This window comes from Pleurodeles waltl, chromosome 4_2 (assembly GCF_031143425.1).
Source record: "Pleurodeles waltl isolate 20211129_DDA chromosome 4_2, aPleWal1.hap1.20221129, whole genome shotgun sequence".
In the NCBI taxonomy this organism is placed as follows: Eukaryota; Metazoa; Chordata; class Amphibia; order Caudata; family Salamandridae; genus Pleurodeles; species Pleurodeles waltl.
This window is the reverse complement of record NC_090443.1, coordinates 827,389,889-827,412,776: the sequence shown is the minus strand read 5'-3', so window position 1 is coordinate 827,412,776 and position 22,888 is coordinate 827,389,889. Positions and strand designations below refer to the sequence as shown.

Genomic DNA, 22,888 nt, shown 5'->3' with positions numbered 1-22,888 from the left:
CAACTCTCGAAGGAAACCCTGCATGACTGCAGAGATAAAAAAAAAAAAAAAACAATCATCAGTTGCAAAAGAGGTAAAGTCATGGTCTTGCAAATCTGATTTAGGTATAAAAACAAATTTAATATAGGAGGGGCTGAGCAGAACGCACCGAATGCGTTTGACTAGCTAAAGATCGGGCTGTTGCATTTTCTTAATTTTCTTCCTTTTGGGTGTAACGTAGAGCAGAAGAGGGTTCAAGCACTACCCCAAACCTTCACTACTAAGTGTATTTATGCATATCATTAATTCTTACTACGACTTGAAGTGTGTCAGCTCTTGAGATGGAGCATGACAGCACAGACTATGGTTTGACTGGGCCACTTTACATGGAAAAGACTATTTAAACGTCTTTTTTAGATTACAGTTGTGCCTCAGTTTAGTAGAACAAGTTAATTTAAAAAACGTTCATGACATAAGCACGGTGGCTTAGAAATGTGCTCCTCTGTGTGTATTTTTGCTGCTTTAAATTGATCTCTACAGTATGCTGCTAATGTCAGTCGTTGTGCTGCAAACCAGATTCCTATAAGTGCTGAAAATGCCAACTATTTCCAGTCTTCACCTCGACGGGGTACACTCTGGATACAAGCGAATATCATAGATACAAGACTTCAGCAACTGATAAAAAAACATGTGTTTTTCCGAAAAGAGTCTCTCATAAAAAGACAGACGAATAGCCAAACTCCTTAGATATGTAGCGAATAGTGGGGACATAATGTCCGCTGAAAGCCACTAACCTTCTGAGGCTTAAAGGTTTGGCTGAAATACATTGACGACAAAAGGATGTTGGGAAGACAGAGGGCCTGTTACATTCACCCCAATTTTTTATCTTGTCCGAGGAGTCTGATTAGAAAGTTACTGGGTTAATCCTTAAACAATTTTAACTTCATTTTTAATTCCCCTACATATGATATCACGACCTCACTTTTAGAGGATGAGCCCTCCATGCATCAACATCACCAGGGGGAGAGAAGGCCGATGATGAATCATGCTGTAAATTGTGTGTGAGGGCCATTTTATCTAAAAACGGCTTTTACCTTACCCTCTCTGTCTCCCACAAATACTTTCAATTTGGGGTTTGAATTAGTCCGTCAGATTGCTTTTGTGAAAGGGTTATTAATGCCAGCCTTAAAGTGCTGATGAACATTCGGACCCATGAATATTTATGGTTCACAATTTTGCAGCACTTTAAACTGCGGATCCCCTAAGCACTTCTAGGTACCTTTAATTAACATTAGTGGTTTAAAAAGGGAAAAGCAGAGGAAAAACTGGGTTACGGCAGCCCAATTAATAAGAGACACTAATTATATCAGGAAAATTCCTTTGCAGCACCAGAAAAAGAGCACAACAGTGTGGAGTTAAGCGCTATTCTGCAAATGATGCAGATAAGAAAATAATACTATGACAATTTAACCCCTTCGGTATTTTCCTTGCCTCTTAAATTGCAACTGAATTTTTGATTAAGAGCTGGAGTGATTTCTTCTCAAAAACATAACTGAGTACATAAAAAATGCCTTACTCTAAATGTCAGGTTCCCATTTTCTTTCGATTTTGTAATATCTTTGGCTTTATGTTCGAGTCTATATGACAAGGTATTATTAATGCGTGAGTATAGTTCTAGTACCACACACTGAAGTATTTAAAATTGTGTGGGCAGATGACGTAGATTGACTGACATTTGCATAACTTGTCTTCTTCACACACCTAGGGCCAGATGTAGCAAGCATTTTGCATGGTGCAAACTGCGAAAATCGCAGTTTGCGCCATGCAAAATGCCCATCGCGATGCACATTCACAATTTACGAGTCCTCGCATCACTATGCTAAATTGCTTTGTGAACGCGAATGTGGTCGCAAAGCAATTCACAGTTACCACCAGTGTCACACTGGTGGTAACCCATTCGCAAAAGGGAAGGAGTCCCCATGGGACCCCTTCCCCTTTGTGAATGTTGCCCAAAATGTTTTTTCAGAGTAGGCAGTGGTCCAATGGACCACTGCCTACTCTGAAAAAACGAAACCAAATGGTTTCGTTTTTTTTTTTTATTTTACAACTCGTTTTCCTTTATGGAAAACGGGCTGCAATAAAAAAAAAAAAACTGCTTTATTTAAAAAGCAGTCACAGACATGGAGGTCTGCTGTCTTCAGCAGGCCACCATCCCTGTGAGTGCAGGGACTCGCTATGGGGTCGCAAAATGCGACCCACCTCATTAATATTAATGAGGTGGGTCTTTGCGACCCCATAGCGAATCGCAGACGGTGTCTGAGATACCGTTCTGCATCCGATTTTGCGAATCGGAACTACCTACATCTGGCCCCAAGTCCCTTCTTCTCCAGTAATGCAATCCTCCCTAATACAATTAATGAAACCAGTAAAAAGGAGGCCACTGTCAGGACATTGGCAATATGAAAATCAGGAGCAATCTGCTGAGACCCACTTTTTAAGAGAAATAACTAATGTAACAACTCACTAGTCTAGACTCAGCTCAGTGTACATGGAATATCATGACTCGCTGGAGATGCAAAGATGAGTCAAAGTCTGCTTGGTGTGATTAATAAGTCAGCTGGAGTTTGCACGCCAATTTGGTGCTGCTGGGCACCAACACATGATGTGACAACGCTGGGACTGACAGACGACATGAGTACACACTCTGAGGCAAGACAGCTGCAAGGCTACACGCACGGATGTCATTTAGGGGTCGCAGCTGTGACCCCTGGCTTGCCCCTTGCGACACCTGGCACTGCCTTTGCCGCTCCTGCCCTTAGAGGTAGCAAAATTAGTGCCTGGAGCAAAGGAGTTATTCTTCCTAATGGACGTCAATTGACGATCCACGTCCCTGTTTTTTTGTAATTTTTTTATTACACAAATAGTGTATTATATTATTAACTATTTGTGTACTAAAAATGGAGTACAATTTGATGCAATATGACCCTATCTGTCAGCTAAGGTAGTAAAAAAATGCTTTCAAATGTATAAGGTATGCGTGCTTGCGGGTGAGTGTGTTTATGTGAGCGATAGTCTATGAATGTGTATACGTAAGCATGTGCATGTGCGTCTCAGAAAAGGTCAAATGGCGTGTGATGGCACTTCCGGTACCACTGGCATTTTGGTGAATTGCCGCTCATGGCTACACGTCCAGACTGGAGTGCGAGGTGGGGGAGGTCCTCGCCACTTGCAGACTACATCAGGCGGAAAATACTGATGGCCGTTTCCCGAGGTGGCAGAACAATTGGCGTATAAGTGAAGCTATGATTGCACAAGTGTTCAACATGTTAGTCTATCTCTTGTGTGCTAATTTTCAAATTAATAAATAGGCTATTCCAGGCAACAGCTGCTTTGGTCAAGAATATTTACCAATCATTAGGGTTAGCTCTTTTTCCCTCATACCATAGTATCTTCTACTCTGCATGTGTGACTGGTCATAGGAAGTATGTGAGGTGCCTAATCGTACTCAGACTTTTGTCTGCATACTGTGATTTATCAGTCTTATCCACTTTCATTTGGAGAAGATTGTTTTGCACTTCGCCTTCATAGAGTTCCTCAGAGGAAGAGTGTGGTCTGAGCTGTTTACAATACTACAGTTACCAATACAGTAACAAGTTTTACATTAATTTCCCAAATGATTGATAGATCACTGCTTCAACAGCTTCAGTCATCTACCACGGATGAAGGGCAAGACTAGCATGATTCTTCTCATTGTGTCACCATTCTGTGCCATCAAAGCCGTCGCAGTTCACTTAGCCATAGACCTCAACAGCAGGCACCAGCCCAAGACTGGGAACACTACCAATAACTTGGCATATAACCTACTGCAATAAGATTCGGGTGCAGCAACAGTATTTAGAACTGAGCGCTGCTATTTAAAGTTGCCCCTTTTACATCATTTAGTGGTGTCTAACAACTGCGATGCACAAATAATTCAAAACTTTTAGGTCCAAATTGAAATAATTTTCTGCTAATCTAACAGACGCAGAGGGTGCATTTCTCCAGCCTGTAAGAAGATGATGAATATCTGACATGTTTTCAACCGTTACCTAATAGCAACATCTTCATTTTGGCATAGGAGAGAAGATGGATGGAGAGAAGGGATTCCGTGGTGCTCAAGAAACAATACATATCAAAGAGCTTTAACCTGGATTTACCATCACTGATGGAAGTATAAAAGGGTACATAGGATCAGGATGCATAAACCATCCAGGTGGATTGGCCTATGCTTCTTTATAATTTGTCAGCTTTTGCACCATATATAAGGTTGATCCTGCAAATTATTTAAGAGTATCTCAAGTGCAGTTCAGAAGTTCACATGAACTTAATTTCTGCAGCTTTCCTCAGAAGAATGGTGGCAAATAGGAAAAGATTCCTAGAACAAGTAGACTTGTTCAGAAATATTTGCATATTTAGAGCATTATTTCCTACCTCATTTCAAATTGGTTTTATATTTCGGTGGATAGGATATCTGTCACCGTTGTGATGGAGTAAACCGTCCGCCGAAAACTACATCAGGCTCTTAGTTTCCTTGATTATGCTATGATGATATTTACCACCCAGAATAGCAAGACAAGAGTGTTGACATAACCTTCATGTTTTAAATAGTTCTTCAGAATTATGGATTTTGTTGTTACAGACACATCCAATTGAGGCACAACTACACATTCACTGTCAAGAAAAGAGCCGAGTGAGAACAAAAAGTCAAGTGAATGGTATAGGAAAGTGCCTTGTTTTGACATGGTTACCACCACTTTTTGCCTGGTACTTGAGGTGATTTCGACTGAAAGTGCACTAAGATCCTACTCACCAGGTCCCCAGTGCCAGATCTCTTTCCCAAACTGTGCAATAGTTCCCCTAATTGGCAAATCCTTTAGCACCCTCTTTAAGTCCCTAGTAAATGGTACCCCTGGTGCCCAGGGTCTGAGGTACTGAAAAGAGTCCCTAAAGGCTGCAGCACAACTTCTGCCACCCTAACGGACCCCTCGCCAAGCACATGGCAGGCTGCCATTGCAGGCTGCGTGCAACAATGCGGACAAACTTTCAACACAACATGAGACACAGCTTGTGTGTCATGTCTCCTAACATTGCATGCAATATATGTAAGTCACCTCTACTGCAGGCCTTACAGCCCTAAAGCAGGGTTCATTATGTTTATGTGACGGCCCACCTGCAAGAGCAGATATGCCCCTGCTATGTATTTGTCAATTCTTAGAAAACACAATCCAATGTGATTGCTACAAACAGAGACACCACCTCCTGGTTCTCTTTTCTACAAAAGCATCCACCTGACATTTTAAGTACAGGGTCTTAGCCACTGGGGGTTCATTCCGTTTATGGAAGGGAACCCCTCACACACCGAATGGGGTCAAGCTTCATCATCGGTTTCCTCACCCCACCCCAGTAGGACAGTGCCACCCGTCGGACTCAAACCTCGTGATGGACTCAACACAGGAGGGAGTTCTTACATAAGCTAACTACTGGATAAAAACTGGGATCCAGATCACTAAACTAAAAATACCTTGTGTTACCCCGGTTTGTCAACTTTATTAATGGGGAACACAGGTACTATTAAAAAAGTAAAAGGTGGTACCACAAGAGTAATGACTCTAGTCACCTAGTTTACGGCCAACACGCTTCTGCCCATTTATCTAAGCCCTAGTGTATCTCAGGAATTCTTCAGGGCTATGGATCCCATCTCGTCCTTGCCGGCTATTCTGCCCTATTCTATATTATTCAGTGTAAGGAAAATAAGTGCAGGTATATCCTACCTGAGTAAGTGCAAAGAAGTTCGTAAGCCACCCTAGATATAGGTATTGTCAGCTTCCTGGTCACGGAAAGGGACAAAGCCCTTTGTAGTCACACTTACGCCAAAGTGTGTGTTGTGTCTTAGCACTTAATTAGCTTCCTCTCCTTGCCAAGTTGAGGCAGTCACATTGGGTTGTGTTTTCTTTGATATTTTCAGGAGGATGTGTGACTGTTTTTCCTCCTCCTCTCTAATTTTTTGTGATTGAAGTTTGTCAATTCTTGGACACAGTAAGCGGGCAGGGAAGCCATCTTAAATGCATGTGCTGAACAATGGTCAATACGAGTTCCCCTACAACATGACGGCTTCACTGAAGATAGGGATGTTTGGTATCAAAGATTGATAAACCCACACTGATGCCAGTGATGGATTTGTCAACACATGCCCACAGAGGGCACCTTGGAGGTGCCCCCTGAAAACCTACCAGCCTCTGGTGTGCTCGCTGACTAGTATGAGCCAGCCTGCCACCACCAGGCAAGAGTATGGCACCCTAGGGTGAGAGCCTTTGCTCTCTGGCGGTCAGCTATAAAGCCTTCCCTGGGAGGTGTGTTACACACCCCACCCCCGAGGATGACCTGAAAATCTATATTCCAAGGCAGGAAGCTTCAAAGAAGCCCACCACCCTTGGTATGCAGATCTGGCTGCCCTCACAAGGGAGATGCCGACCCCCTTGTCCCAGGGCCAATTTGGCACTGGGACAGGTGGGAAATTTAGTATTCAGAGAGGTGTGTCCACCACTCGGGTCAGTCCCACCCCTAAGGTGAGCCACCTGATGTGAACACCACATATCACAATCTGACATTTTGGCATTGGTAGATTATGGAATTCTGGGTCAGGGTTATGCCCACTTCCCACAGGAAGTGGTCATATAGGGGGTGTAGTGACCATAGGGGTAAGTAGCCCATTGGCTACTGCCCGTGCTTCCCAAATGTCCCTAAATTCAGTATTTAGGGGAGCCCCTGGCACCAGAGAAGCAGATCCTGACAACCTAAGAAGACCAAGGACACTGAAGAGCTGGGAAAGCAGAAGAGGAGAAAAGAAGCACCCGGTCTGTCTGCATCCCTCCTGGAAATCTACAACAAAGTCGACTCATCCTGCAGCTGTGATTCCAGAAATCCGGGAGGACTGCCTGCCTTCAATAAAGACTCAGGATCTTCCATGAAAAGCGGACATGTTCTCTTCCAAACTACAAAGAAAGGGCTCTGAAGCCTCTGGGAATCGCCAAAACTAAATACATGAAGTCACCATGGCACCAGTCGCCTCCTGCCCGAGTTGAAGTGGGTCACTAGTGCCAACAAGGTTCCCAAGTGCTCCGGAGTCTGAGTCCATTGTGGTTTCACCCTTCATGGACTACCAGATGACACCTGCAGCCTCTGCATGCAGCACCCCCCTCTACTGCGACTGCTCAAGTAATGAAAACCCGACACCTGAAGACACCTGTGCACCCGTTATCCCTGGGTCACAGAGAAAAATACTTAGTGGGCCCACCTGTGCCCGAGCATCGTGAGACCTGAACCCCACTGTTGGGTCAGCCTGACTGGCTTCCTAGCCAGAGTCCGCAGCCTCTTTTCCAGTGACCGATCTTCACTGAAATGCACTGGGCACCTAACACTGTTTTACACCCTGCACCTGGCCACCCCTGTGCTGCTGCTTGTGTATTGTTGATGCTGCCTTGGACATGGCCCACCACTCACCTTAACTCCTGGAGATTGGTCTTGTAAGTAGCTGTACTCTACCTGTTTGCAGAACTTGCTCTTCCTCTCATAGGATAACATTGCAGAACTCGGAAATTGTACTAAGTGCTCACTTTTTAAAGTGAAACCAATTTATATTTAAAAACATACTTACGTGAACAATTTCTCACTGATGCCTAATAAGATACTTGCTATTTTTTATAAATTGGTGTGGATCTCTTTTTTGAGTCTTGTGTCTCATTTACTGACCATTGTGTGCATTTGTGGATGTCTTGCACGCCTCTGTGTTAAGCCTATAGCTGCTATACCACACTACCTCAAAGTAGAGCACTTTGGGATTGAATAAAACACCCCCGTCCACTCATTGGGGAACCCCTGTACTCTTTACATGGTATATCTACTTATTGACATACCACAAAGAGAGCCAGCTTCATACAAATGGTGAGAACAAAAAAGCATCTTAGCATTCAAACCGAGATAGAGATCAATAACAGAGGGAATTCTTCTAAACCTGGAACAGAATGAGGATTATATGCAGACAGATAATAACTTCCACCAAAAAGAAATTGGAAACACAAGAATGGATCTTGCATAACAACAACAAATAAAATCTTGCGTAACAGCCTCTGGATTTTAAGTGACATAATGATATCATTAAAGGCCATATCTGAATATCGCTAGACCTACATGTAACTGCTTCCCATGCCTGAACGCCAAAGATAATTAATTATCCAGGTATTGGTTATTGGAGAGGTTCTTCACACATCTTGATGACCCCCTGGCACTATAAGAGAGAGGACCTAATGGTGAGGTTATGGATTTGTTTATGTTCACTCTTTGTTTGTATGCAGATCACAAATCTTTATAGAAGGGAGAGTAACTTGAAAGTAGGGTCACTGATCAGCAGGTTAGTTGTGAATTGCTCATCTTTGTGTATGTTTACTAGTTTCAGATTGACATTTTCTCTCTCTCTCTCACACACAATGAGTGCTTGAGTACTAGCACTTTGGGGTGGTCTAAGAGTTTTCACATTATGCCCGGAGAATACTGGTCATAGTGAGCTTGGCATCCGATTATTATGCAATTTAAGAACTTTTTTTAATTGCTCTATAATGCCTTTTCTAAATTACATACTTACTTATAGCCAAGCTTACTTTATTGTAACCCCCCCAACACAACCCCAAACCTTGAAACACGTTGGTACATTTCCTTAATTCATCAGCCTAGTCTAACAGTAAAGTCACAAAAGTTGCAAGTACAGATTACCTCATTTCACTTCTAATCTTGAGAGGGAGTCAACAGATTATTACTCAGAAATCTTGTGTCAGACCTCAACTCAACCTCCTTCAGTTGTCACAGTTCACTCTTAGTTTTCCTTCAATCTGTAGTATTGATTGACGATTCCAGTAGTTATAGTAGCAGTTCATCTTCCTTGGGCTTAAATGCTGTGAGAAAGCCATTTCAACTTGCAACTGTTTCAGGGATCGTTCCACTGCCCCCTACAACATGAATTATAGCCAATACTGCTGCCATCCATTTATGCAAATCTATTACCTCCTGTGTGTTTGATGGAGCCATTCTGCCCTTCCATCCCATCGCTGTGTTTCTATTAGCTAAAATAAATCCTACGTCGAGGTAATGGCATTTACATTTCGGTTGTTTCATGCTTTTCATGGTTCATAAAATGCAGGGCACGGGGTCAATGTCAACTATGCTCTCAGTTATTAGCCCCCGCCCCATTTGAACTAATCAGTATATCTGAATCTGACTGCAAGTCCACAAGATATGATAAAAACAGCAAGATGTTGATGGCTTCCAGGACATGTCCCCTGCGCCCGGGGAAGATCTTGGCTATACTGTTTTGCAAGAAGTATGTTTGGTATAAGTAATTAATCTGTGGGAATTTAAGTTTCTGATTTCTAGTTATTATTCCTGGGTAGCTAAATCCTGATCCAATCCTGCTCTGAAATCTCTTTGCATAAATTGTGTCCCTATTACATATGAATTGTGTACAGGTCTATGTAAAACACTTGTGCTAATGTAGAGTACAGCATAGTGATTGCGTGTATACAAGCACCCATATAGAGGAGATTCGTAAGGCCTCATAATTCTCTGGTTGAACGCCTTCTATTCTTCAAGGGAGTCTCAGAGCCTCTGTCAGGGTGGCAAAAGCCATTAAGTGTCCGGGCACATTAACGGTCTTCTCCCATTGTGCCGAAAATGTCAGCAGGGTGGCCCCTTGATATAAGTCACACACCATCATTATCACAGTCTCCCTCCAAGGTTTAGGGTTAAATGTCTTTGTTAGCGTAGTGAACTATTATAGGCACTATAAAGGTGTTTTGGGCGCATACTAGCACACACCTCCTTTTCTAGTCATGTATTTATGCCTGCAAAAGTTAGCTGCCTTGGCAGCCCTGATATGCCTTTTCACATCTCTATGGCTCCCCATTAGCAATCCCACTACACCCTTCAAGCCAGAGAGTCTACCAATGGAGGGGGTGCCCTGCAAAGAACATGGAGGGGGTCCGCTCTCAGACTCACTCAGGCCAGGTGCTGTGCTGAGGGGGCACTGTGCAACGCGGAGGCTGTGGGGGTCTTTATTACACCACTTGTCTCTACCAATGTTCAAACCCTCAGGTCTACTCGTTTCAGAAAGCCATCTCATCGGCCAAATAAATTGTGCGCTACAGTAATATGCCTCAAAATTGAGTACCCTCATACCTCTATCACTCATCGACTGTCATTTTAGGGATTGCTTTTTTTGATTAGATCAAATCAGCGAGGAGCCCAATTAGTTCCTTAAAGAATTGCCTGTTCAAGGAATGGCAACAATGCAGTTAAGGGACCTGCAGGCTGCAAAGACACTCATCTGCCATCACAGAGCTATGTCATATCTATTTAGGACACCCATGAGTGGTAACGGTATGTTTGATTTTATAAAATGTAAGAACGTTTTTATCTTAAGTCAAAGAAAAACAGCTGTTCCTCTGCTCCGTCAAGAAACCAACTCACTTGCTTAAGATGTAGACAAATTGGAAAAGAAGGAGTGGGAGAAGTTTCAAGAAAATGAGTTAACTGGAAGCAGCCTTTCTTATCAAAAGTTGCTCCAGCCATGGGACATCCGGAGGAAGGGACACTATGAAACTGCTGGACTTACAGTCTTTGTCCTTCAACAAGGGCTTTACACAGAGGAAGAGAAGGAGGTTGCTTATTGGCTTCTCAGATGAAGCAAAGTAAAAAAATACAGAGGTGTCAGTGATCAAAAGCATCATGAAAGCATTTTCATGAATCCAGTCACCATCACCAAAGATAAGGTTTCCTAGGCATAACAACCTTTGGCTCAGGATGACTTTTTTTCATGACCTGGACTTTCCCATCAATCCTCAAAAGTCCCACCGCGAAGGTGGGATGATGTCACTTTTCATGTGACTTCCTGATCAGCTTTGGTTCAACTTTGGTAGAACCTTTGACATATTTCCTTCTACTCGTTCATTATTCATCAGCAGGATCTAAATCCCCTGTTCACTCTCTTGAATACATCTATTTTTTAACTTATCCACGATTGGTCAGAAAGCACTATGGACTCACCTTACTTTATGAAGCTTGAACAGTGAGGCTCTCTGGTACAAGATGTTCAGTCAAGAAGTCTGGGTTACTGGGAGGTGGTCTATGTCACCTAGCTATACATTGACTGAATGGCGGGCATGAGTATGGCTTGGACTATCAAGCCAGAAGGACATCAGTAAGGGCATCATTATATGCCAATAAAAGCACATATAAAGCTGACCTTAGTTGAATTTTAGTCAATGCATTTGTTCTGGGATCAATAGAGTGCAACTAGACTTCAAGTGGCAAGATGGGACTGAATCCTGCTTGACCACCATACATTTATGTGTAGACTTTAACTTACATGAAGACTTCGAGCAGGAAGTGGAATTTTCATGGGAGGGCATTGTGATCAGGCCTGCGACCTGGAATGGGAGAGGGAACTATGTTTCAACTGCAAATTGTTCTTATGTTCAGCACCGTATAGTTTAGCTTCCCAGGTCAAATCATCTTACGGCGCACAAGGACACATTTTTCACATGCCTGAAACTACTGGCTTCGACCAATAACACTAAGTTTATTTTGTGTTGGTCATTGACAGACATCTGCCTTCTGCAGTCTTCGCACAGACATCTTTCCTCAAAAGTCGTCAGAAAGTTGCAGGAAGACAGGAACTAAACTCAGTGTGCAGGGGTGGCACTAGGCACTCTGTTCTGTCACTTACAAGGCACTATGGAGCCATACGGTGCCACATACTGGCCTACAGAAACAATGATGGAAGAATTATCTGGATCTAGTTTGTCACCTCTAGATATTATAAAGGAAACAATCTGCAGTTGGATGTGTGCTTCCTAAGTGATGATGTTGATTATTCGCTGTATTGGTCTGGATAATTGCTTATCATGATTTGTTTATGTAACAGCAGCGGAGAACAAGTTTTTTTCTGTGCTTTTTCTTTTACTTTTTGTAGACTATCCTCTAGGAACCAGTTTTCCTAAATTGTTCCATTAAGTTTTCTTATTGTGTATTACATTTTGTTTATCAGATATTATCTTTTTAACCTTTATTTCTGGCTTTGGGGAAGACCCTTGATGATATTCTGTGGGTGAAAGTTTTAAGGAGGAAAATAAAAGTTAATCAATAGTTTTTTTTATATTTTTCTTTTCAATTACGTTTATTTCCAATCCTATAATTACATAATAGTATTGTACATCTGGATCTACAACAGATATGATCAACAGAATTCTAGGGTTAGCATCATTAAGTGCTTCATGAAATTGATGCAGGTCTATAATCGATCCTTTCTATATTCCAAATACATCAATAATGTATATTGTCTAATAACAAATAGACTTTAGTTGAGGGATCACAAAATATGTTCAAATTAAATGTTAAATATCAATGTATTTCTGTATGTTGGTGCCACAACAGAGTCCATGCCTTTGTGACTATTTGTGTTTTTTTGTTTTTCTAGAAAAAACAGACTAGTGGAGTATGTATCAGAAAAAAACAAAATGTTTGGTGACTGGCAGCCATCCACCAACATTGTAGAGACTTCAGAGGAACTGCTATCAACAGAGGCGATCTCTAAATCTGGCGAGCAGTAATCAGTCAGGGTGGTGGACATAATGTTCTGCACCATCCTGACAGACAGTTGGACACCTGCCAAATAATAAATCAGGCTGTAGATGTTCTTGGTCCCAAGTCTCGTATTTCCATGTTTTCCATCTCCTGGCTTCCGTACTAGTTGTGGGTCTCCTAAAAAGAGACTTTAATTTTTGAGACAGAAGGAAATATTTTATCCATAAGGTCTCCTTTTAAGGTTTTTAGAAGTGCTTTTAGTCTACTGTTTCAACCTGATTGCTCTACAAGTTTGGGTTGTCTCAATCTATTCGCTTTTAAAGTGCCTTTAAGTCAGCCATCCAGGCATAAATATGAATTTTACTGTAGTAGCAGATGTCTCTCTGAGAAACTTATAGATTTTGCAGTCCTGCAAATCTTATTGATAACTTTTCAGATTGTTCTTATTTGTTAGTATTGTATCACAGTCTTGCATTTATTCTTCTGTTTCCAACACATGTTTTGTCTTCAGTCTCACTGTTGATTTATCCAAGACCCTTTGCCAATTCTTCAATAAACGAAAGTATCAAGTTTGGTTAACACATTTAAGATTAATTCCATTTCTCACTTAAGCTGTTGAATTCCACCCCTAGACAGTTACTGGAATGCTGAACAGAAGCAACGGTGGTGATAGAGCTTTTGGTATCCATTCTAGAGCAGAATTCCTACGTCTTCCTAACATACATCACACCTATTGTTGCTTTCAGAGGAGATTTGGAGAAGTAATTAGACTGTCCTCTCCATTTTCTGATAATGTCAGAAGACAAGTTCAAATTAAATATGAAAGTGATCATTGAAATAACTCCTAAGGTTAACTCATTCTGCTCAGATATTCTGCCTCTCCATAAATGTGAAAACCTCAGAGCCAAGCTTTGATGACTTAGACTGGCTAAGAAACTACACTAGAGCCAACAGCTGTGACACCTATGTCACAAAATATGTGACTTGGAGGACTACTATTACCACAACAATGGCCATGTATAGGTCCTCCCTGAAATGCAGAAAAGTAAAATATAATTGGATTCCTAGAAGAACTAACACCCATGATACCAAATGTCCAAATTTTTGGAACCACTTGTGCTTCAGAGGATATGGAATAAGACTTTGAGACATCAATATAAGATTTTGAGACACCAATAACACCATTCCACCTTCTCTGCAGCATCATCATGTCAAAACTGTACAGCAGGAAACAAAGACAAATGTGGGCCACTTGACCAATTTATCTGCTGACTATTCCTTTGACACCAAAATCAATAAAAAATGTCTTTGTCCCCAAGAATATTACCCATGGCCAACTGAAAACGGCAACCATGATTATAATGATAGATAGGAGAATCACTAAACTCACTTCCCCTGACTTAACCTAGATGAAAGTGAAGATAGGACCAGAAGCTCATAGCTCTAACTGAGCCAGAGAGCTGCACTGTTTTTCACTTTGCCTGCCTGAACTCTTTGCACACTGTACCTTATTTTGATCCACTATATAAAGAGCCAGCTTCCTACACCAACCAATCTGTCTAAGCAGTTTCTTGTGTCCCCGCCTGACTGGGTACCTGCATAGCTGCATCCTGGCCATTTTGAAAAGTCAGTGCCAAATTGGCATTGAATACCTCTGGGATATGTAGTAGGATTTCAGCAACTGAGTGTCATAAGGCATGGGAATAGCTGCCCAGGGGGGCGCTATAGGGAGCTAAACTGAATGACTGCTTGTGATATTAGTTCCGGTGGCTAGTGATATATAACTGTAAACATTATCGATGTTAGTCCCAGGGGCTGGTGATAATAAACTGTAAATGTTATCGATGTTATATCCGGTGGCCGCTGTAGAAATTATCAATAAAAACAGCCCAATGGCTGAAAATGCAGACCTGACTGCAGTGCATACCCAGCTGCGTCCAGACTTAGCTGGTTGTGGGGCCAGAGTGCCCAGGACAATGCCAGGAAGAGGGGTCAGAGAAAGAGAAGCGGGTGGGGGCCTGATCAGAGAAAAGGGAGCATGCAGGGGTTGGAATAATCACCGGACTCTGTCCCCTGACATGGCAACAACACCAACTCTGTCCTGATCGGGGCAGCTCCATGACTGCTGGCTACCATTCCCAGACTGGTGCCCTGGGGTGCCTGCCGTGTGACTGCCATTGAGGCCTGGTAGAAAAGGCACTGTCCCGCGGCCTGGAATCCCAGAAGGAGGCAGGATCAATATATTGAGCAGCATCAGGAAACAGTGAGTAAAACGACTTAAACGACTCCTGAGTACCTGCAGGGGCTGTGATCTACTCCTCAACACTTATGTGTCGAGGTAGCCTGATGAACTTGGTCTGAGCAGATGCTTCATTCACGCTGGCCGTTCTGCAAGCTTCTTAAGAAGAGACATCTAGCACTACCCTCACCACTGGCTGGAGGGAGAGGGGACCACTGGAAGGTAGACACAAACATATGCGGTGAAGTCAGCTCCACCTGGCACAGTAGGCCCGAGCCTTACCCTCTGCACTCTAGACATCACCTTGGACAAAACTGAGGCAAACAATCAAAACTTAAATCAAATCAAATCAAATCATTAACATTTATAAAGCGCGCTACTCACCCGTGCGGGTCTCAAGGCGCTAGGGGGGAAAGGGGGGGGTTATCGCTGCTCGAACAGCCAAGTCTTTAGGAGTCTCCGGAAAGCGGAGTGGTCCTGGGTGGTCCTGAGGCTGGTGGGGAGGGAGTTCCAGGTCTTGGCCGCCAGGAAGGAGAAAGATCTCCCACCCGCCGTGGAGCGGCGGGTGCGAGGGACGGCAGCAAGTGCGAGGCCAGCGGAGCGGAGGGGGCGGGTGGGGACGTAGAAGCTGAGGCGTCTGTTGAGGTATTCCGGTCCCTTGTTGTGGAGGGCTTTGTGTGCGTGGGTGAGAAGACGGAAGGTGATCCTTTTGCTGACTGGGAGCCAATGCAGGTGTCTCAGGTGTGCGGAGATGTGGCTGTTGCGGGGTACGTCGAGGATGAGGCGGGCCGAGGCGTTTTGGATGCGTTGCAGGCGGTTTTGGAGTTTGGCTGTGGTCCCGGCGTAGAGGGTGTTGCCGTAGTCCAGGCGGCTCGTGACGAGGGCGTGGGTCACGGTTTTTCTGGTGTCGGCGGGGATCCAGCGGAAGATCTTGCGGAGCATGCGGAGAGTGAGGAAGCAGGCGGAGGACACGGCGTTGACTTGCTTGGTCATGGTGAGAAGAGGGTCCAAGATGAAGCCGAGGTTGCGGGCGTGGTCTGCGGGGGTCGGTGCGGTGCCGAGGGCCGTGGGCCACCAGGAGTCGTCCCAGGCGGACGGGGTGTTGCCGAGGATGAGGACTTCCGTTTTTTCAGAGTTCAGCTTTAGGCGGCTGAGCCTCATCCAATCTGCGACGTCCTTCATACCCTCTTGTAGGTTGGTCTTGGCGCTGGCGGGGTCCTTGGTGAGGGAGAGTACAAGTTGGGTGTCGTCGGCGTAGGAGGTGATGATGATGTCGTGCTTGCGTACGATGTCGGCGAGGGGGCTCATTTAGACATTGAAGAGTGTCGGGCTGAGCGATGAGCCTTGAGGTACGCCGCAGATGATCTTGGTGGGTTCTGAGCGAAACGGAGGGAGGTAAACTCTTTGGGAGCGGTTAGCGAGGAAGGAGGCGATCCAGTCCAGGGCCTGGCCTTGGATCCCGGTGGAGCGTAGGCGGGTGATTAGGGTGCGGTGACAGACGGTGTCAAAGGCAGCCGAGAGGTCGAGGAGAATGAGGGCGACTGTTTCACCGTTGTCCATCAGGGTTCTGTCGTCGTCTGTGACTGAGATGAGGGCGGTTTCCGTGCTGTGGTTGGTTCGGAATCCGGTTTGTGAAGGGTCGAGCAGGTTGTTGTCTTCCAGGAAGGTGGTCAGCTGTTTGTTGACGGTCTTTTCTATTACCTTGGCTGGGAAAGGTAGAAGAGAGATGGGGCGGAAGTTTTTCAGGTCGCTTGGGTCAGCCGTAGGTTTCTTTAGTAGGGCGTTGACTTCAGCGTGCTTCCAGCATTCGGGGAAGGTAGCAGAAGAAAAAGAAGAGTTGATGACGGTCTGGAGGTGCGGGGCGATGATGTCGTCGGCTTTGTTAAAGATGAAGTGCGGGCAGGGGTCCGAAGGGGCGCCGGAGTGGATAGAGTTCATGATGGATTTGGTTTCTTCCGTGTTGATGTGGGTCCAGTTGTTGAGGGTGATGTCCGGGTCACCTGGCACAGTAGGCCCGAGCCTTACCCTCTGCACTCTAGACATCACCTTGGACAAAACTGAGGCAAACAATCAAAACTTACCTTTGAGGGCACCCAAAAGTGAGGATGCCAAGCAAACCAGGACCGATCTGAGAGCAAGGGGCTTGGAGCCACAGCTGAGGCGCAATAGTGGTGGCCTCTGGTTCGCAGAGAGGCTGAGATGAGACTGTTGCTGCTGGAAATGATAGGCAACCTGGTCACAATAGACTACAAAATTGATACCTTAACTTGCAGACTAGATGCCGTAAAGGAATAGAAGGATAAGCAGCAAACGCAAATTGACATGGCAGACTGGCACATCTGGGATTTGGAGGGCAACTCTTACCAGTACGCCAAGATCCAGTAATAGCTAGCGACCAAATGGACAAAAACTAAAGCTAAAAAATAAAGACCTGGAGGTCTGCTCTTCCATGTGTAACCTCAGACTACATGAACTGCCAGAGTCAGAGGAAATGATGAGGGCAGAGGAGTCGAAACATTGCTGATAAACATCTTCAGTAAGGACAACCTATTTTCGGTCTTCGTGATAGAGAGAACCCGTAGAACACCTGCTACCATACCTGTCCCTGGCGCTCCACCACGCTCAATTGTAGCTTAGGACTTTAACTATAGGGACCGAGATACCATACTTCAACTTCCCAGAGACAAAACCCTAGTTCAACATGAGAGTAGTGTGCTCTCTTCCCCCCACCCCCTAACTTCACACAAGCAGTACAGGAGGAAATAACTCCCAACCAAAAAAAAACTACAAGAACTGGGCATCTAATACGCCATATTATACCTGGATGGTCTCAGAATTACACACGCTTGCAGACCCTGTATTTTGTTATAGACAGGAGGTAACCAATACTTAAATAAAGACAAAGAAATTGATTAAGACACAAGTACTGCCCTGTGTAAACCTTGACATGTCCCCAAGGTCTTTGCCTGACGACCTGGAAACCTAACTGAAATCAAATTGGTACTGAAGACAACACCTCAGTGACACGAGAAATTAATGAGACTATGACACGGCTGCTAGGGACATAAAGACATTTCAAATGAACGCCGTTTGATATGTGTGGGATAAGATTGGAGGAACTAGACGTAGAACTAAGATTCTCTCCACATCCTGACTGATTCCCCTTGAACGCACTGTAGACAATCAAACTTACATCTAAACTCTACCACATAAGGTCTGTTATTAGATACGCCACTTTGGCCCCACCAGAGGGGAACTGCTGGATAGATCATCAACACATAACTGCCCAGACAACCACATTTGAAGGGAAGGTTCATGGAGAAGTAGGGCTCAATGTGGGGAGGGGGAGAAGGTTTGAGGTGTTAACGTGTTTGCATCTAATTGTTGCTCCATGCTGACCTTGCTATGCATCACATGCAGGAATTGTCAGGTTAGAGTGTACAACCCACTTAGACCAAATACACACCTTACCACATACAGAATGACGTTCATGACCAAACTTAATTTTCTTACCTGGAGGGTGAGGGGCATTAATTATTATTGTTAGGCCTGATATATACTAGCCTACCTCAAACCAGATGCCTTTGACATCGCACGTAAACAGGAGACCCATCTTGCTGCTTCACGTAGCAGCACTTTGCAGGAGGTTGGGCTAATTACTGTAATTCTCCACATTCTCTACACGACTGGCAATAAAAACAAAAAGTGGGTATCATTTAGACTGTCATACCCAAGCGCGTAGAGAACCTCTTAACGTTATGCAAAATAATGGATTTGTAGATATTTTCAGGGAAACCCAACTAATGGCCAGAGATTACGCGTACTACTTGGCAGTGCATTTCACGTCCTCTCACTTAGATTTCTGTCTGGGGACATGGTGAGATGGGTAGACCACACGGACTACCAGCCATCAACACTATTCAACCATTTTCCCGCTTGCGCTGGACATACCGACCAACGCACATACACAGAGACTCTGGAGACTGCGTCCTGAAGTGCTATTAGATCAAGCGTTTCAAGAGTGAATCCACCAAGTAATCAAGGTCTATATTACTGAAAATAAAGACTCTCTGGGAAGCCTTCAGCCCATGATCCTTGGTGAATGTATCTCTAAGTGCCATGGGATCCCCAACACTCTGTGTGGCAAACTGGATGTTTTATAGTACAAGATTAAAGGCATAGAGCGCCAAGGTGAGATACAATACAGCCAACAGCTGTTAAAAACATTAAATCTCAAAAGGCTGGAATTTAGTGAGGCCCCAGACTGTGGGACGACGTTCCAAGGCAAATATACTGTGGCTAGATGCTAGGTTGAGGATGACCAACCTGGCCGCACACTGGCTGGTGTGCTGAGACCACCTCAGGCTTCGTCTGGTGTAATTCAAGTTGAACCCCCCCCCCACTGGGAGTAGCCTACAAACAATGAGATATCCTTACTGCCCTAGAGGAATACTACACTGACAGTTATCAGACTAAAATGCACACCAATAATATCGATATACATCACTACTTAAAGCCTCGTCTGGCTTGAGACAGCTTAACACAAGCCCCTCTGTGACCCCTTTATGACACAAGAAAGTAGGGGAGTGATTAAGTCCTTCAAAAATGGCTCGTCCTCGGAGACTGAGCGACTCCCATCTGAGTTGTACAATGAACATTTCATGCAGCTGGGCCCCTGTCCTCAGTGCACAACAAAGAATTCCAGACAGGCATTCTCCCCTCATCAGTGTGTGAAGCAATAGTCATTACGCTACTTATACTGGGGAAACCTGCCAAAGCCTGTGACGCCTATTGCCCACTATCCCTTATTAACATAAATATTAAAAGCTCAGCTAAAATTGCTACCAGAAAGATCTTACCACTCCTTCCCGCATTGGTCCACCCGGACCCTCTAAGATTCATATCTGACATCAGACAACCTGTGCGCCCTTTTAACATGGATGAATCAAATAAACTCTACCTAAGAGCAATGGCAGTCTTTTTAGAAGCCAAGAAGGCCTTCACACTATAGAATTTACATATCTATGGTCGGGGCTTACCATAAAGTGTTGAAATCTGTGTTGGTATCATCACCACAATCACCACAGCCCCCACCACCCAGGACCCATTAAAATGGCAGACAGAGCCTGTCTGATGCATAGGCATACAGTATCATCACAACATGACTATACTCACCAACGAAAATTATGGGATATGTAAGACCTCCTTATCCAAATCGATAGAGAAATGGATAAAGTTACCTCTGTCTGGAGCGAGACAGGCAGCAACAGTGATGAGGATCGTATTTTCTAAATGCTTATACTTGTTCCAGAATATTCCCCTGGTACTTAAGGGAAACAGCCATTACAACGTGGCTGTTTCCCTGACTAGCCTTTACCACATATGTGTTACAAAGCATGCGTCATTACAATGAATGGCCTTTACCACACATACCATTGCAACAATTGTAATGGTATGCATGGCAAGGGCTATGCTTGGGAATGATCGTGAAGGCTATCGGCGTTGTTAGAGGAAACAGAAAAATCATTCTGTTTCCTCAGAATGAGCTGCTACACGATTTAGGAGTGAGGTAAGGGAGATTGGGTCTGGGGTGGGGGGGGGGTACTGTTTTAAGGTGGGGGCAGGGCGGGGGGTTATGTTTTAGGCCGGAGGGGCAGTTTTCAGGTTAAGTGCAGGGGAAGGGGGATTGGGCCTAAGAATCGGCCGGGCCATCATCATCAAACGGTGGTTAGCTCTGGTCAGAGTCTGATCTGAAAAGCTGCTGATGCATTTAAGGGTGGCCCCATCAGCACGGGAATTGTTTTTGTCAGAGTCAGATTGTATTGAGCCAGAAAGCGGCTGTGGCTTGCAGTCAGACAGGACAATAGGCTCAATGTCCTACTCCGGAACTGACATGGTAGGAACTGACAAGGATCACATTGTCAGGAGTGGAGCAAACATCAAGGTGGGATCTGAACCCGAAACAGATTTGGGAAGCACAGATAGTACTTGCCAGAAATAACCTGACTGGAGGTCTCCATGGATTTAATTGGCCCAAAGGTCATATTGACGTCCTCATGACTTTTCAGATGGAGAGTGGCGAGGCAGTGACAAAGTCCGTTTGGACTTCTAGTGCTTCTTTTTAGGCTTGGATTGAACCAAAGACTTGGAATACGATGCTGAGTAGTAGCAGGATAGGCCGAGAGAGGAAACAAGTCTTTGTCCTCTCCTTCGAGCTGGAACAAGCTTGTGGTGTGTTCGTGGTTATCCTTCGTATGGCGGCACACCCACCTGACTTGCCGTGTGGCCTGAAATCAAACATCAGAGGCACACTTGGTGGGCATCTGTCATAGACATCTCTTTACAACAGTCACTACAAGGCATATGCCCTATAAGGTGGCATATTCCCCTTTCACACTGGAAATCATTTTGGCCAAAAAAAGGCTTGTCAATTGAAGAGGAAAAAAGTAGGCGCTAGCTCCAGATCCACATACAAAGGCACAGAAAGGAACTTACGTCAGCATGCTTGGGTGGCAACTAGGTGCTGTTCCAGCCATCACTTGTGAAGAGGAGTCAACTGTGAACTACACAATGCCACCTACCAGCATGCAGGGGCCACAGTGAACAATTTCAAGATCCAGTCTGGCAACAGAGGATATTCTAAAGATGAGGAATCTGTGGTTATAAGTGTACATCATAATTAAAGTCCACTCATGGACATGTCTGCTCATGGAGCTATGGCCCATAATTCTGTAGCCTTTCACTTTGCTTTAAGAAAAACATCTGTGGCACTCAATCCTACTATCTAACCAGCTGAGGCAAAAATGTTGCAAACAAATCCAATACATGCAAAGTTTCTTGTGTATTGATTAATTTCTGCAAACGTTATTACATGCAGACATTACAGCACATATAACAAAGAAGTGCTGACCTAATCTCGGCAACATAATTCTGTGTGCTTGTCTATATTAACTGACATTTGACCTCAAACTAGTGTGTAATGATGACTCACCCCTCAGCCTCGGGATCAAGAATGACAGCCAGTTCAGTAAGCACAAGTCCTGCCAAGTAATGCTGCTGGCGGAAAGGCACTGACAGTTCAAACATATTGGCAATCTTCTGATCTTGAATATTTGTTGAAAATCCAGAACTCTGTTGAAAAAAATGTTTCACTTTAAAGATTGTGTAACATGCATTTCGCATCCAGCTAGAAGAAGCTTGATCAAATCGAAAATATTTCCAATACAACTCCAACAACACCATCATTTTCCTCATTCTATTTGTTTAGAAAGCAATGCATTGAATGACCTTTAGCCATGTTGAATGAGTGGAATTATACCCTCATGTTCCCAGTGATTGTTTCATGCAGTTATAGTGTAGTGAAGACGTCACAACAATTTGAGTGTAATACACTTTATTGCCCGGAGCCTACGGGAAAAGCCTCTTCTCCAACCGCTCTCCCGTTTCGTTTCTTCGACGCGTTCCACGGCACGCAAGCCACAGTGGAACGCGTTCGAATGTAAACACAACACATCCCCTTCCTTTCAAATACACAGATAATAAAAAGAAAATATAAATAAAAGAAAATAACAATACATTGAATTAACATTAGTACTAACAGTTGTACTTAAAAAACCTAGTATGTACATATGGCTATAACCATAATAATTAACTCAGGAAACAACAAAACATAGAAATTTCACAGTAGTACTAATAGCTGTACTTTACATATATTATGTACATTCGGCTCCTATAACTATAATACTTAACTCAAGAAAACCTTCTCCTCACACACAAAATCCTTAAGCCAACCAGGTGGTTTCCTCACTCTCCCTTCATTAAAAACCTCACTAACATCACTTTCACCCTCCTTGTTCACTTCAGCATTATTCTCATTTCCACCAATCTCCTCATTCTCACTTCCGCCACTCTCCATAAAAAGTCCTTCACTACTTACTGTATCACCTTCTTCCCCTTCCAACCATCTAAAATCAGACGTAGAGGGTTTATGTTTCCTAACTC

The 22,888-nt window shown here is 44.1% G+C and overlaps 1 protein-coding gene across 10 annotated transcripts in view; it reads right to left on the bottom strand.

Annotated features, from left to right (window-relative positions):
- Positions 1-22,888, bottom strand: part of DOCK7 (dedicator of cytokinesis 7) — a 1,022,674-nt gene that overhangs the window by 317,295 nt on the left and 682,491 nt on the right. For all 10 annotated transcript variants that reach the window (XM_069232530.1, XM_069232531.1, XM_069232532.1 and 7 more), the window contains one exon: positions 21,879-22,018. In XM_069232530.1, coding sequence (XP_069088631.1) covers positions 21,879-22,018 — 140 coding nt within the window. The remainder of the gene's footprint in view (positions 1-21,878; positions 22,019-22,888) is intronic.